The 14,334-nt window shown below is 40.5% G+C and overlaps 2 protein-coding genes across 3 annotated transcripts in view; one reads left to right on the top strand and one right to left on the bottom strand.

Annotated features, from left to right (window-relative positions):
- rgl2 (ral guanine nucleotide dissociation stimulator-like 2) overlaps nucleotides 1–7,355 on the bottom strand; it is a 63,489-nt gene extending 56,134 nt beyond the window's left edge. The window contains exons 1-2 of one of the 2 annotated variants that reach the window (XM_030158235.1): nucleotides 7,077–7,355; nucleotides 5,012–5,179 (exon numbers count right to left, since the gene is read on the bottom strand). In XM_030158235.1, coding sequence (XP_030014095.1) covers nucleotides 5,012–5,170 — 159 coding nt within the window. In that variant the 5' untranslated portion in view covers nucleotides 5,171–5,179; nucleotides 7,077–7,355. The remainder of the gene's footprint in view (nucleotides 1–5,011; nucleotides 5,180–7,076) is intronic. The other variant, XM_030158233.1, reaches the window with a different exon arrangement.
- A 4,084-nt stretch (nucleotides 7,356–11,439) lies between these two features.
- phf1 (PHD finger protein 1) overlaps nucleotides 11,440–14,334 on the top strand; it is a 33,030-nt gene continuing 30,135 nt past the window's right edge. Inside the window, exons 1-3 of the mRNA XM_030159187.1 lie at nucleotides 11,440–11,799; nucleotides 12,473–12,551; nucleotides 12,731–12,812. Of these exons, the coding sequence (XP_030015047.1) occupies nucleotides 12,474–12,551; nucleotides 12,731–12,812 (160 nt within the window). The 5' untranslated portion in view covers nucleotides 11,440–11,799; nucleotide 12,473. The remainder of the gene's footprint in view (nucleotides 11,800–12,472; nucleotides 12,552–12,730; nucleotides 12,813–14,334) is intronic.

Here is a 14,334-nt window from a genome sequence, read left to right as displayed (position 1 = left end):
AAGTGTAATAGACGCCTGTAATTTTGGGCTGAGCTGCTTCCCAGGCTGTGGATAAGGATCATGATTATAGGCCAGTGTGTGGTGGGTGGCACAGAAATTCTGCATCATAACAAAAAGTACTCTGCAGCTATTATTTATGGCTCTATTGTGAATTTTTTCTTTACAATTTGTCCAATAGAGCTGTTCGTCCTAATAGAGTACCCCTATTAAGTCAATTATTTGCGTCTTTGCAAACTGGGGCCTTCTTGTTCAGCTTCCTCCCCTCACCCAGCTTCATGCAGGAAGTACATAATAAGTGGAGACAAACACAGGAAGCAGGACATGCTGTCATGTTGCGATGCTATTTTTCTTCCCCTCTCCTTCCATCACAAGTCGAGGCCACATCAACCTCTCCTCCTGAACAACTATGTCAGCTATTGGACAGCAGCGGGAAAACACCAGGACAGGAAGTGGGCCTTCCATTCTCAAACCCCCTGGTCTCCAAAATCAAAATGTTTTAACTCTTTTCCTTAAATAAATCCATTGTACTGGCGCTGAATCCAAAAGGGTCTGAGCTTTGAACAAATACACACACCAACTGATGCCCTTATTTATCAGCTGCCTGCACCAAACAGGGGGTCATAAATACATCGTCTGAAGCTTTATTTAAAGATAAGCATTGTGTTTTTGGAGCTGCCCATGACCCCAGCCCCTTCCTTCCTATCTTTCTCCCTGCTCCTCTTCTCACACTTTCATCATCAATGTATCCCTCGGTGCCTGTTATCTACTCCCTTTCAAGTAAAACTCTGTGGCATTCAGGTCAAAGCTGCTCCATTCCCATGAAAGGAAAAATCCTCCCATAGATACAACGACAATATAAGATATCATCTGTCTCTGATGTTCAGACAGGCCACATGTTATCTGCTCAAGAAGAGATATATGTATGTTCTAGTTTTTTGGTGTGTTATATCTGGGCCTTAGTCTGTATTAACGCACTTGTACTGCAGCTACTGAAGTAACCATAAAAAAAGAACAGAGAATGGCATGAACTTGTTCTGCAGGTAGGTGTATTACATAAAGCCAAATAGTCAAGCAATGTGTTGCTCACTCTTAACTTTGCTATGTGTCATGGTAGGAACACAGGTAAATATAAATTCTCCTATTTTCAGGATGAGAAGTCAAAAATCCTCAGTGTTTAGGTGGCTTTATTCCTGAAAATGATGTTTCCAGACAAAAAAAAACCCTGTCTTTTTCTAGTTTCCTTTCTGAAAGAATAGGTTTTGTTTATGTTGCATTTTGATGTCAAGTGTATCATGAGGTCAGAGCAGAAGCAGACAACAACAGAAAAATAAATTAACTACAATAAAAATACACCAAAGGGGTAGGTCAGTACCTTTACATATTGAACAACCTGATAATAGGTGTAATTATTGTTCAAAATCAACAGTTTTTCCTTTAAAATGTGCAGCTTATGGGGATTTGACTTTTTTTTAGCAGGAGTGGAACACACAACCCTGCATGTGAGATAGTATGGAAGACATTTACCACATCGCAATGTTGTCATTTATGTTTAAAACATTTAAAAGATGTTCAGTGACTCAAGACACAAAATGATCATGTGTTTGTTTGTGCAGAATGTGGTTTGACGTTGTCTGCATTGTCTTGAAGCATCTTAAAGGCACCATCTGTTGTTCAAAAACTCTCAATGTACTTTTCAGGATTAATGGTGCATGACAGAAGCCCAAATGACCTTTGATCTTTGCACTGGCACAACCCTAGACCATGACAGACCCTGCCTTCTGGTCTTATTGTTGGTAATAGTGTGGATGATGCTTTCAGTTTTTGGTCTGGAGGACAAGATGCCACAATAAAGACCTGATCGGTCTGGTCACAGTTCAAGTTTTCACCTGTTGGCTCATCCCAGGTGTCCACCAGGCTTCTGGACACCATGAACAGGCTTCCTTTTGGCTCAGAAAACTCTAAACCAGCGTTTGTATCTGTAACTCTGCACTGTGGCGTTTGACAAAGGTTCTCCACAGTAACCCTGACCCATGTGGTTCACTCAGCTCTGGATCAATGACGGGTCTTGATACGGCGTCGTCTCAGGGATCAGAGCTCTCCAAGTTTATCTTAGGCTTCAACCCCTGCTCTTTACACATGAAATACAGTGAAATTCCATGGACCTCTTCATTATGTTATGGCCTATATTTTAGAGTGATATATCCAAACCCCTTCCTATCTATCTTTTTATGAGGAACACTGATTTTAAATATTTCATTAATTTTCTCACACATTTGTGGTCAAATTGCTGATCTTCAGCCCATCTTTGCTCCTAAAGGATTAGACTTTTCCTGGATGATCATGATAACAATCACATCTCCTGTTTCTAATCATAGTGATATTTCATCATTTTAACTCTTTATCATTTATTTATTGTAACTTTTTCTCTACAGCCTGAATGTGAGGACTGGATGCATAATGACAAATGAATGGAAGTTGAGCAGAAAAAATATGAAATAAATATCACTGCATTATTCTTTAATTTGCATGTTTGACACTAATCTAAGTATTTCTTAATTTGGATTATAAACTGATTGGAAATTACAACATGCAGTATATATTATCATCATACAAGTGTCTCAGTATTGATTTAATCTCAGATAATGAAACTGCACTGAGCAGTTTCTTCAAGCTAGCAGCTTCACGTCCAAGTTTCCCTCATTAAAGAAAGAGCGAGTCCTCGTATTGGATTCCACTTTACAGGCTGTCCTCAGGGGACGGCTTCTGATACTGGATACTGTTTGTATGGGGAGCAGGTGTTCACAGCATCGACCGGCCAACCGCCGCCACATACATTATTAACTGCGAGGTCCAGCAGCCGTCATGTGACATGACCGCAGAGGAAGTCTGCTCAGCTGGTGATGCTTCTTTTTATAGCACTGATGACTTTCTTGAGCCTGGGTGGGAAGTCAGACCAGAGACCTGTGTATGGGTCATGTGTGGTTGTGTCAATAGGCCAAGAGCCCAGAGATCTGCCGGTCAGTAGATCATGACTCACACAAAATGTTTGGTAAAGGACAAGTCCATCGATTTCCTACCTTAACTACACTTGTCAGGAGTGGTGTCCCTGATGTCAGAATAGCTGTGATGCCAGTCTGAGTTTGAATCTTAAATACGTTTTTTCTATTCTAGAAATTAAACTGATGGAAACTGATGGTTGGAAAAACACATTCTTTGCCTAAGCAGTATTATCAGTATATTGGACTTGAAACAAATAACATGGGATAAAGCTGCCATAACTTTCTCAAATGCCCCCAAAGAATGTGTAGTTTGCACAGCAACCATTTGCTCACCTCACTATTAAGTCATTAAACATTAACAGAGGTGAAGGATCGTGGGAAATTCACCTGTGCCACAAGCCTTTAAACTTCCTGTATTGTAGTTCAGTGTTGATAATCAGTCTACAGCCTGTCACTGACTAACAAAATGACAACAACAAAAATTCTTAAAGGTAGAAGTGCAGAAAATCCTTTTTAAAAATAATGTACTGTACATTTAGAGAGCTTCTGCAAAACATTTGTCATAAACTCATGTTCATAGATTTTGTGAATATTTTTCCATCGTACAGCTTTTTTTTTTTTTTTATCTTTGAGAAGTGGTGTTCCTTTAAAAAGAGCTAACTTCCACAGTGATGCTATATAAAATATATGGATATAATTGCTGCAATATCAAAGCTGTTTTGAAGCCTTGCGTTTGCTTGCCTGTTTAGAGCTACAGGTGACCAGATTTGAAGAATGAGCGGTGGTGGGTGAAACTCTCCAAGCTAACACTAACTTACTGAAATATCAACCACACTGTTGACTTGGAAATGCTATGTATTACATGCCACCAAGTAATTAAAGCAACTTCCCAAATGTTAACGCACACAGTTGTGTTTGATAGATTTAATGCTACTTTATGGAATGTGTTAGCAGATTTAGCTGCCTGGCTAACTAGCACGACAGACTATATAATGCGGTTACCAAGTTAAAGCTAGCATTAGATAATAAAACAGGTGAACTTCAGGCAACAAAATACTGATATGTAACACTGATCTATCAAACAAAGCCAAACATAGCAGATGTCAAAACTTACTATTTCCCCTGACATCTTATTACCATAGCAATAATCTACAAACTGACCACCAAAACACTTTTTAGAGTCCAAATAATATGAATGGGACCAAACTGACAGCTGGAAAAAAAATTCAAGTATTTTTAGTGAGGTTTATTGTAAGTCTATGGGAGCCAGGGCCATTTGAAGCAATTGCTAGTGGCTATTGGGGATATTACTACTTGAAGATCTATCAGCGTTGGCTTCATTCCAGAGCCATAATCCTTGGCCTTGGTCAGGAAAAAAAATATTTTATCCACTCAACAGAAGCTTTACTGAGGCTCCAAAAGTCCAGTTCAGTAGAATAAGTCACATGTTAAATACCAACAAGGAAGGAACACATCAAAACTCTCTATAACCCCTACAACCTTGCTATCAACTTATTAGACAGGCTAAAGGAAATTAAAAGATCTGTATTTTTAGACATCTAGTGGATGTCAGTGGTATTACGCTTTTAAGAAACCAAAACATTGGCCTTAGTTTCAAAGTGCAGTTGCCCCTTGGCTTAAAATGATTCAAAGTATGGAAAATCCATGAGGTAGACTGTGTGGAAAATGAAGCACAAGCAGTCACAAGCACATCATCCCCTCCTCTCTTATTCTGTCTGAATCATGTATTGCGCCCTCAGGGTTTTATGATATGCAGAAAACTTCATCTAGAGTTTCTCCAAGAAAAAGAAGCTGTAGTTGAATGTTGCTTTTATGGTTCCACAGAGGACATTTATAAATGTTGTAAACTGTACACAAAGAAAAACAGAAGTGCCAAGTGTCAGCTAAACTTCACAGGACAAAGCTGTGAAAAATATTTAAGAAACCCCATCTGACTTCTAGTGTCCACAGTGTTTCAAACCATGATGTCATTGCTGCTGATTCACACTCACCTGTGAAGTTTCCAACTCATGGCTGTTTCGCCCCAGTCCTGATGTATTGCTTGGGGTTCCATTGTCAGGATACAATGGCCGGTAGCCAATGAGAGGCACAGCATTAGACTCCACCCCCGGCAGGTCATATCCACCTGTTCGCATATTACGGGGGAGCATGATGCAGAGCTGCAGGGCAGAAGAGAAGACGTAGTTATAGGTCAACATTTACTGATACAGTGTCTTAAATGTGATGTTTTTGGCTTCATGCCTCTGTGACAGTAAATTAATTATCTTCAGGTTGTCAAACAAACACAATATCATCATCTTCATCATTTTGGGCATCATAAATGCTGACGCTTTCTACAACTTCCTGACTATGTTTGGACTGAGTATTTGAGAAGATCATCGACTGATTAACCTACAGTGAAAATAATCCTTAGTTGCAGCTCTAGAAACAAATGCATGTAATACTTTTTTAAAAGAAAGAAATATGTAGATATATTACAAATACCTATGTGCATGTATTTCCAACACTAGGGTCTTAACAACATCACCCTTTGAAAGTTCCCTCTACATTTTAATGTCAACATTATGCACAGACTGTATATCACTGAAAAATTTGCTTTAATAAAAAAAAAAAAAAAAAACATGTTCCCACTTGTTTCAGTTGGCTTTGACAAACAAATGGAAGGACTTTACAATTAAAATATACAAAGACACTAGATAACAGACAGCAAGCCTACACAGTTTTGAGTGTACATATAAAACACGTTAACCAGCACACAGCTGCTTAAATGTCACTTTTGAAACCAGTTTAACCTCTTGTGGCTCTACAGCAACTACCACAGGACAGTTAAGCAGGCAGAGTTTAATTGGAAAACAGAAAGTTCAAGATATTTTACACAAAAAAGGATTAAATTGCATTGTGCTAATGGTAGCACTGAGGCTGCTGTTTTGTAGCTAATTTGTTTAACACATTCACTGTGCCCCCAGAGCAGGCCAGGATTTGCATACCAAGTCCTGCTTCCATTTCCCTTTCCCCCCTTTGGTATTTGGATTGCAATGAAGATAGACATCGAGTAAACACTGTTTCAGGAAGAGAGGTGTAGGAGGGAGAGAGATGGAGGCTGATAGTGTATAACTGCTATGGATCTAAACTATGAACAATCAAAATGATATTAAACTAATGAAATGAAAGCATTTGCATTGTGAAGACTGTGCCATGCTGCAGAAATACTGTACATGCTGTATGCATGTTGCAGTTAGTTGAATTCAAGTGAAGCAGCCATCCAATTGCTGTGAGTTAATCCCCTTCACATCAGGCTAATATGTCCATCCAGGTGAAAATGAGCTTTGGGCAGTGTGCTGGACATCCTGCATGCGTACACAGCTGTGAATAAGAAGGAGCAGGAGCTAAAAAGCCTCTGTAAAATATGTAGGCTCTCCCAACTTTCCATTGTCTGGGTCTCCTACAGCTTGTGGTGCATTTCTGGCTGCATCCCTCTTGCATAATCAATGAATCATTTCCTTCATGTTGTTATCTCTCTAATTATAGAGGGAAACTCCTCTGAAATGTGCATGAGACAGGCCCAGAGGCAAAGCAGGGCACAAACAGCACAGCTCATGGCCTTACCAACGGCTCTGCAGATGTCTGAATGCCTGCTATTCACTGACTCTGACCAGAGCAAACAGCCCACACATGACTGAGGTGAACACACACACACACACACACACACACACACACACACACACACACACACACACACAGCTGGAACTAGGTTACAGTCAGGTCACACCCCAGAATACTGTTGTGCTCAGTAGATGCAGCCATAGGGTGGTGCTACAGTATGTTCAGTCCTGTGACAGTGGAGGCTGGATTATCAGCAAAAAGCCTGACGGTATGAGGACTGCAAAAGTTTGTGTGTGTTGACACCGCTCTGAAAACACACAACAGTGACAGATGATGACATCTGCTTCCTACTGTGACTCAGTGAACGGCTCGAAGGCCGTGGAAATGTACAATAAACATAGATACAATGTGAAGGAGCTTAAAGAAGGCGGAGGGAGGCTGCTTCTTACTTACTGATGTCTAGTGTCATTCGGGGGATGCGCGGCGTCCACAGCTGGATTCAGCATTGGGTGTCCACGGGTGGGACCTCGGCGGTGGCGGCTCAGCTGAGGACAGACACCCTCCGTACCGGCACCGACGACAGCGGCCAGGCGGTCTCCGTCCTCTCCGCCTCGCCCCCACCCTCTCCCTGTGCTCCCCCTGCTCTATCGGCGTCCCCACACGTCGTGTCGCTCCAGCCTTCAGCCGCTGATAGCACCCCCACTGTGGACTGATAACTCTCCCTCCCTCTCTCTCTCTCTCCCTCTCTCTCTCTCTGTGTGACGTCGTAGTTCCTGTATGTTGTTCTCTCGGCTCTTTGGCAACAGCTCAGTCTCTCCGGGTGACACACTGTGAGAGGATACTGTAAAGCACAGACAGGCCCTGAACGCGTCTCCCTCCTCCGGGACACAGCTTCAGTGATACACACCGCCTCATTGGACACGCGCGTAGTAACGACAGATGCTCGCGCGTACGTGCCGTGTGTTCACGCGCGTCTCTGCATCTTCCAGAAGTTCCGGAGCAGAGATGAATATAATAATAAACTCCAGAAATTCATAGTGCACAGTAGTTATCAGGTAGATATATATGTTTATATTCTTATGACAATGTTTTAAATTTACTTCCTACATTTTTAACTTTAATAATTCTGACATTTTCAGGCTCTATTCTTAGTTTTATGCCTAAAACTAGGCTAAAATGCTAAAAAGATCTAAGCTAACAAGAAAAATCTAAAAGGTAATGTAAGCCTACAATATGTTTAAATGTTGTTTGAAGCTAAAATTGTTTTAATTTTACCAGGAAGTCCCTTGAGATGAAATCTCTTTTTCGAGGGAGACCTGACCAAGAGGCACATATGTACAAAACAGATGAACTAACAGTATAAAATATATTATTGTTAAATAGTGCTCAAATTATTTTAATTCGACAAGGGGTTCCTTGGGCTAGTTGCAAATGGTGTTCAAAGGCCTACTTTTAATATATTAGAGGATAATCATTAATGGTAAAAGTCTTTATTTATGTAAAGGAAAACACAATTTCAAGTACCAGATAATTCAGATTTGGATTCTGTGTGTTACACTTGCCCAGTGTAAGTAGAAGAAAAATTATTAGAGAAGAAATTATCAATATTTCAAATTAGTATAAGTAAATAAAAGAAATATACATGAATAAGTGTGCAAAATATGAAATGGAGTATATACTGTAGTGCTTTTAGACAATCAGTATCACATTCAAATATTTATTCTCCTGTACCATGGCAGCCATGAAAATATCCAAAGCACAGCTATGAAAAACATTGACACAAGTATTAATATTAAGTTAGTACTAACAGCAGCGTGTTGACAGAGGTCTAACCCACAGACCCTTACATAGCTGGAGAGTGACTGGAAAAATTCCACCATTATAACTGACTTATTAACTTGGTTAAAGTTGGATAAAACTTAGATAAATAGAAAAACAGTGCTGGGCCAAGAGCCTTGTTAAGCAATGAATGATTTCTATCTGCTGAAACATTAGATGACTACTATTGTGAAATAGGAAAGGAAGTGCATTTGTGGTAAAGCACACTGCAGTATCTGTAGGCCAACATCCCAAATGGGAGTGGATCAAAATGTTTCGTAGTAAAGAGGGACCATTTATACTTTTCAAACAGAGGAAATTAGAAACAAATGTTGCAGGGTCTGCTCATTTTAACTAATATGCAATAATGTGTTACACAGTCTATCTGTATTTCTAATTCAGTTAGTCTATATGTGTTTTCCTACCTCTGGTCCTACAAATACTACTTTTCTTTTAATAAATTACCTTACTTAACATATTCAAAGGCTAAAAAATCTATTTATATTTTAACCTAACTGCCTGGATTTATCTCAAGGTGTCATTTGATGCTTTTATTAATTGCAACCGATATTCAAGAACTTTCTAGATAGCTTAATCCTGTGGCCCTATGCAGAGAGAGGTCCTGAGAAAAGTCAACTGGTAACACCTTTAATGTTTTATTTTATTCTGCTGTACTCACTGTGTCTCTAAATGGCTCTGTTCCATACGGAAATTTAATATATAACATATATGGATGGCCCTATATCTAGAATGCTGTCATAGGTCACCTACTGCATAACCCTATACATTAATATCACATAAACGCATCCTCTGGATATACCAAGATAGAAACGTATTTATGAATTAAGTTTATATATGAATTAAGCAGAAAATCATCTATATGCATACATTAAAATATGTTTCATCTGGGCTAGACTTAGATGAGATTGGATGAAGTTTATGTGAAGGGAATATCAGATCTATCATTTTTCAGTCTAGTACTCAGTGTATAAGTTTACTTCCAGTTTCCCTTGCTATCCACTTAAAACGGCAGACAGAGTCACCTTAATATGATCTTAGATGCTTTGGCAGAAAAACCCACATACACTCAGACGATGCGAGATCTAATTATGTATACATTAAACATGAAAAGAAGACAGACGGCTGATGGAGAACTCACAAGTGCATGTTTGTCCTATCATGACACTGATCTGAGCTGTATCATGCTTATCTGCAGGCTCTGGTTAATTAGATGATGCCCTTATCTAAGATGAGCAGCTGAAGGACTGACATTACACGATGTTGCTGTTCTCTACTTCAGAGATGAACAGGATGGACTGTGTAAACATGAGGACATCCTGGCACTGGCATCAGTGTGAACATGTCCCAGCCTAAGGTAGACAGTCACTGATAACATCAGTTTGGATACTGACATATTTGTGTCTCAAACAATGTAGAGAGTCTTTGGTTTCAAAGTGAACCCAGAACGTCAGCGTCATTTATATCTGAGCAGCTGATTTGAGGTGAATGCAGCTGTTGTATTTGTTCGCCACCTGGTGGTAACAGGTGAAAATGGGTACATCAGCGTAAAATGTGCCAGGGGCCATTTTGATCCACACGGAGATGACACTATAAGGCTGACTGGTGAGTAATGCACAAACAACAAAATAAGAATAAGTAAGCATCAACGAAGGCTGGAGAGAAGTGTTTCTAGACAAATACAACAAATATAACAAAGACTGAACAATGTTTAATCAGATATTGTAGTAAATTTTGCTCAACACCTCAAGTTCCCTATCTTAACTTTAAGACTTGGATAAATATTATCTACAGTTACTTTTATGCAGGTTTTCAATCGCATTGCTTTACGAAGAGTTCTGTATGAGCAGTATTCTCCATCTTTCATTCCAGAACTTCAATGCATTAATATACAAAAGGAGGGTGACCCTGAACGCCACATCCGTCCCACAGGTGAACCAGTGTTTGCCCACTATGGAGTGTTTTCTGCACTTAATTAATTCTCTGACTCTACCGAGGCCCATTTATTTCTACCATACAATTAAGCACAAAAAATGAGGATTTTAGTTTTTAAAATGCGAAATATGTCGTGGTGAAAGCACATAATGAAACAGGTAAGTATCGCAAAATTATGTTTTGTGATACTATACCCGATTCTCTATAGACTTTTGATGATAATTCAGATTCATTCATTGGTGTGTTGTGTTTAAATCCCCTCTAGATCCCACTTTAATGCATAAAAACTAAGCTTTTTTCATTTAAGGCATATTTTAAGACTGAAAAGAACTTTTAATTTTCTGCCTGTTAAATAATTGACTCTATTGCCTAAAATCCAAATGTTTGAGTTTTGTTGAGTCGCTGTAAAACAATATGGCATTCTCCAATCCCACACATGTATTAAATATTTATTTTAGGCAGAATCCATGTAACACACAGTTTATCCACACAGATCTGCTGTAGGAGGGTCAGTGGATGCTGTGTGGAGCGCTGCCTGGTCGGTTCTTGGAGTTTTCAAACTTTTCTCCACGGGCCTGCTAAACTCTGCCGGTCCCTCTTGTTTGAGTCCAATTAATGAGGCGGTTAAACTCGCTAATTGGCCCCTTAATTGGCCCCTGTGGCTGCGCGCGCTGCTTCCGCTGACTTCTAAACGCATCGCCATCCCTCCTCCCTCTCCTCAGACATCACAATCCTACCTTGTCACACCGATTTAGGGTCAATCCCTCAGACGGTTAAGGTGCTCCGACCCCCACCCCACACCCCCACCCCTCCCATCCACCTCTGGATCCCCCCTCCATCTGGATCTCCCTCCCACTCTATATCTCGGTGTTTTATGTCTGCGTCACAACAAGTCGGTGTCGGAGAGAGGCAGGGATGATGGCGTCTCTGGCGGCTTGATTCCGGTGCTGCTCTGACACAAACCCGCCTTAACAGCATCAATAGGTGGTAGTGGCAGAGGGGGGAGGGAAGGAGGGGAGGGGGCTGGAGGGGAGAGAGAGAGAGAGAGAGAGCAAAAGCGACGGCAACATGACGAAACGGCATCGCAGAGGAGGACGGACAAACTAGACTGAGAGACGGACAGACAGTCGTCTTTCCCCCCCTCTTCCTCCTCCTCCTCCTCCTCTTCCTCCTCCTCCTCCTCCTCCTCCTCCTCCTCGCTGACGGCTTGACTGACACATCCACTGGCGCTCCTTGGCACAGACGGGGACATACATGCTCATCAGCCACTTTTTGCGGACACGCAGGCTGCGCATCCGAGCGGGCACTAATTGGGCAGCGGAGATCCACAGCAGATGAGGGCATTGCATGTCCAGCCTGGCCAGGAATCACTGTGACCCCGACGGAAAGGAGTTCGACTTGACAGGTACCCTTCACCCCTGCCAGTCAGCTTACTGTACAATTTGCCTGATTTCCCCCCCTTTTTTTTTTCTTCTTTGATTCACAAAGGCTGTTATGTATCCAGCGTCTGTCTTGACTTGAGTGCATGCACTGGAACAAATGCTCAACGTGCAGAGATAATGCCTTGCACAGTCATTTCATGCATCTATGCAAGTTTTTAAGAAGAGAGGAGACAAACAGCAAAGTGCCTGGCAGATGCTTGAAGTAGCTGCCGCACAATGCTCTTTGCTCATTCAATCAAACTGTATTGCAGCAGTCATCATGCAGTGTTTTGTGCGTGTGTGTGTTTCATGTGTGCAGTAATCATTTGTCTTGCTCTCTGGTTGTGTACTCACTCTCATCTTTCACTGTGGTAAGATACAGGCTGTCGCTATGCTCTCTTCTTAAAAAAAATAAATAAATAAAAATAGGAGGAGGAGGAGGGGGGGGATTTAACCCCTTTGCACTTAGCCCAAGCCTGTCTGAGAGCCTGGTGAAAAAAAAAAAAAAAAAAACGCCGGGGCCATAAACCCCCTCTGTCAGCAATGGCAGCAAAGTATTCAGCGAATAAATCGGATTTCCATTTCACATGAGCCCTGCTCCCTCTCTCTCTCTTTTTCTCTCTCTGTCCTCCCCTCTCTCTCTCTCTCTCTCCTCAGGATGGGGGGAGTGAGTGAAGGAGATGATGTGTTGGCTCGATGGAGTGATGGACTACTGTACCTCGGCAATGTAAAAAGAGTAAGTGCATGTGGGTAGCGTGGGTGTGCCGACGGAGTGTGTGTGTGTCGTGTGTGTGTGTCGTGTGTGTGTCGTGTGTGTGTGTCTGGTGTGAGTCACGGAGTGTGTTCACCTGGATTTGAAAAGACTTCCATTTAGTTTTGTCAATCATTCTTGCTCACCTGCTATCTCCCTCTCAGGTAGATGGAGTCAAGCAATGTTGTCTGGTGAGATTTGAGGACAACTCCGAGTTCTGGGTACTAAGAAAGGACATTCACTCATGTAAGAAGAACTCTTTTTCTCTCTCTCTCTCTCTAGGGCCAGATGAGTAAATGGCTTCCTGTTGGGAGCACTTTTGAGTTCAACTGATAAAAAAAAATGTCACCAAGTTGGAGTTTACATGCACAGATTCTCAGTTGAGCTCACACTGAAGGGTTTTGTTTTTCACTTAGAAACTTTGCCTGAGGAGTTCAATAAAACTCTGAAAGATAGGTTTCTGATTGCTTTATTCTGTGTTTCCATTTTTTTTTCTTTACACGAATGGTAGATTTCAACATTTTCAATACAAAGAAATGGCTGTAATGGTTCCTAATGCTAAGTTACATCTAAGAGTTCTGATCACTTTTCATTCATAAAATGCCTCTTGAGCAAGGTTATAACACAAAGTGCTAAAGAATACAATGAAAATAGAAAATACAACAAAGATGCATTAAAAATGCAGCTGACTTGTTGAATCTTAGCTGTTAAGTTGTCAAAGTGTTACAAACACTTGGCAAACTGTCTGCAGATGGATTATCCAAAAAAGTGATCCTGGATATTTTCCAGAAATGTAAAAAGCAAAGATAAGAAAAATGTGTCGATTAAACCTCAAAGTAGAGAAAAGGCAAAGAATACATAACTAAAGTTCTGGAGGTCAGTTTATCAAAGGTTTTCTGTTTTTCAGAAATGCACATTAAAAAAGCCTGTCTGAGAGTGTCTGTTTCATCATCAGTTCATCTGCAGATTGTTAGTTCAGTTCACTGGTAAATCTTTGAAAACAGAATTTAAGGATCAAGGACTTAAGGATCATGTAGTGATATCCTTTGTCAGCGACCCATAAAGCATTTTATTCACTCTGATATAAGACAAAGATGATCAGATGCAACCCAGAAGTTTAGGACATTGCTTTGCTCACAATGAAAAGTTTGGACTTGGTGAGACCATGAATTATACGGTTCTGATTCTTTGACTCTGTCATTTTTGTGTCATTGTGTCAATGTTTTGGCTTTTCCACTGCCATAAAATATTAATTAACTTCTGTGTATAGCTTCTTGTGACAGGCTGTGTCTAAGAGTTGTAGGAAAAAAGATGTTTTCTCCTCTCAGAATATTTTTTTTACTTTTTAGAGGCCTGTGAAATGTTGGTAACACTGCATCCAGGTAGCCCACAGGCAGAAAGTGTTTGCAAAATTTCATCAGCTTGTGTTTGATATTTAAGACATGATTTGAAACAGAAATTTTGCAATAAAACAGAAACAAAAAGGCAACACTGACAAACAAAACACAAAAATAAGGATGTTTTTGTCATTTCAAGCATGAAAAGGTGAAGATGTCAGTGATGTTCAACTCATCAGTAGATTTTATAGTCTGTGACAATGTGGAGACAAAATGAAGCATCTGAATTGTTGAATGTCACCTTAAAAGCTGTTGAAATGCTCAGTTAAGTCTCTGTATGTGGGCAAAATGCAGTTAAATGTTATTAAACTGTTTTTCATAAATATGAGGGAAAAAAATATGTTAAGTTTATTTTCAATAAATCAGAAATT

The sequence above is a fragment of the Sphaeramia orbicularis genome, chromosome 16, assembly GCF_902148855.1.
Source record: "Sphaeramia orbicularis chromosome 16, fSphaOr1.1, whole genome shotgun sequence".
NCBI lineage: Eukaryota > Metazoa > Chordata > Actinopteri > Kurtiformes > Apogonidae > Sphaeramia > Sphaeramia orbicularis.
This window is presented reverse-complemented; position numbering and strand designations above follow the sequence as displayed.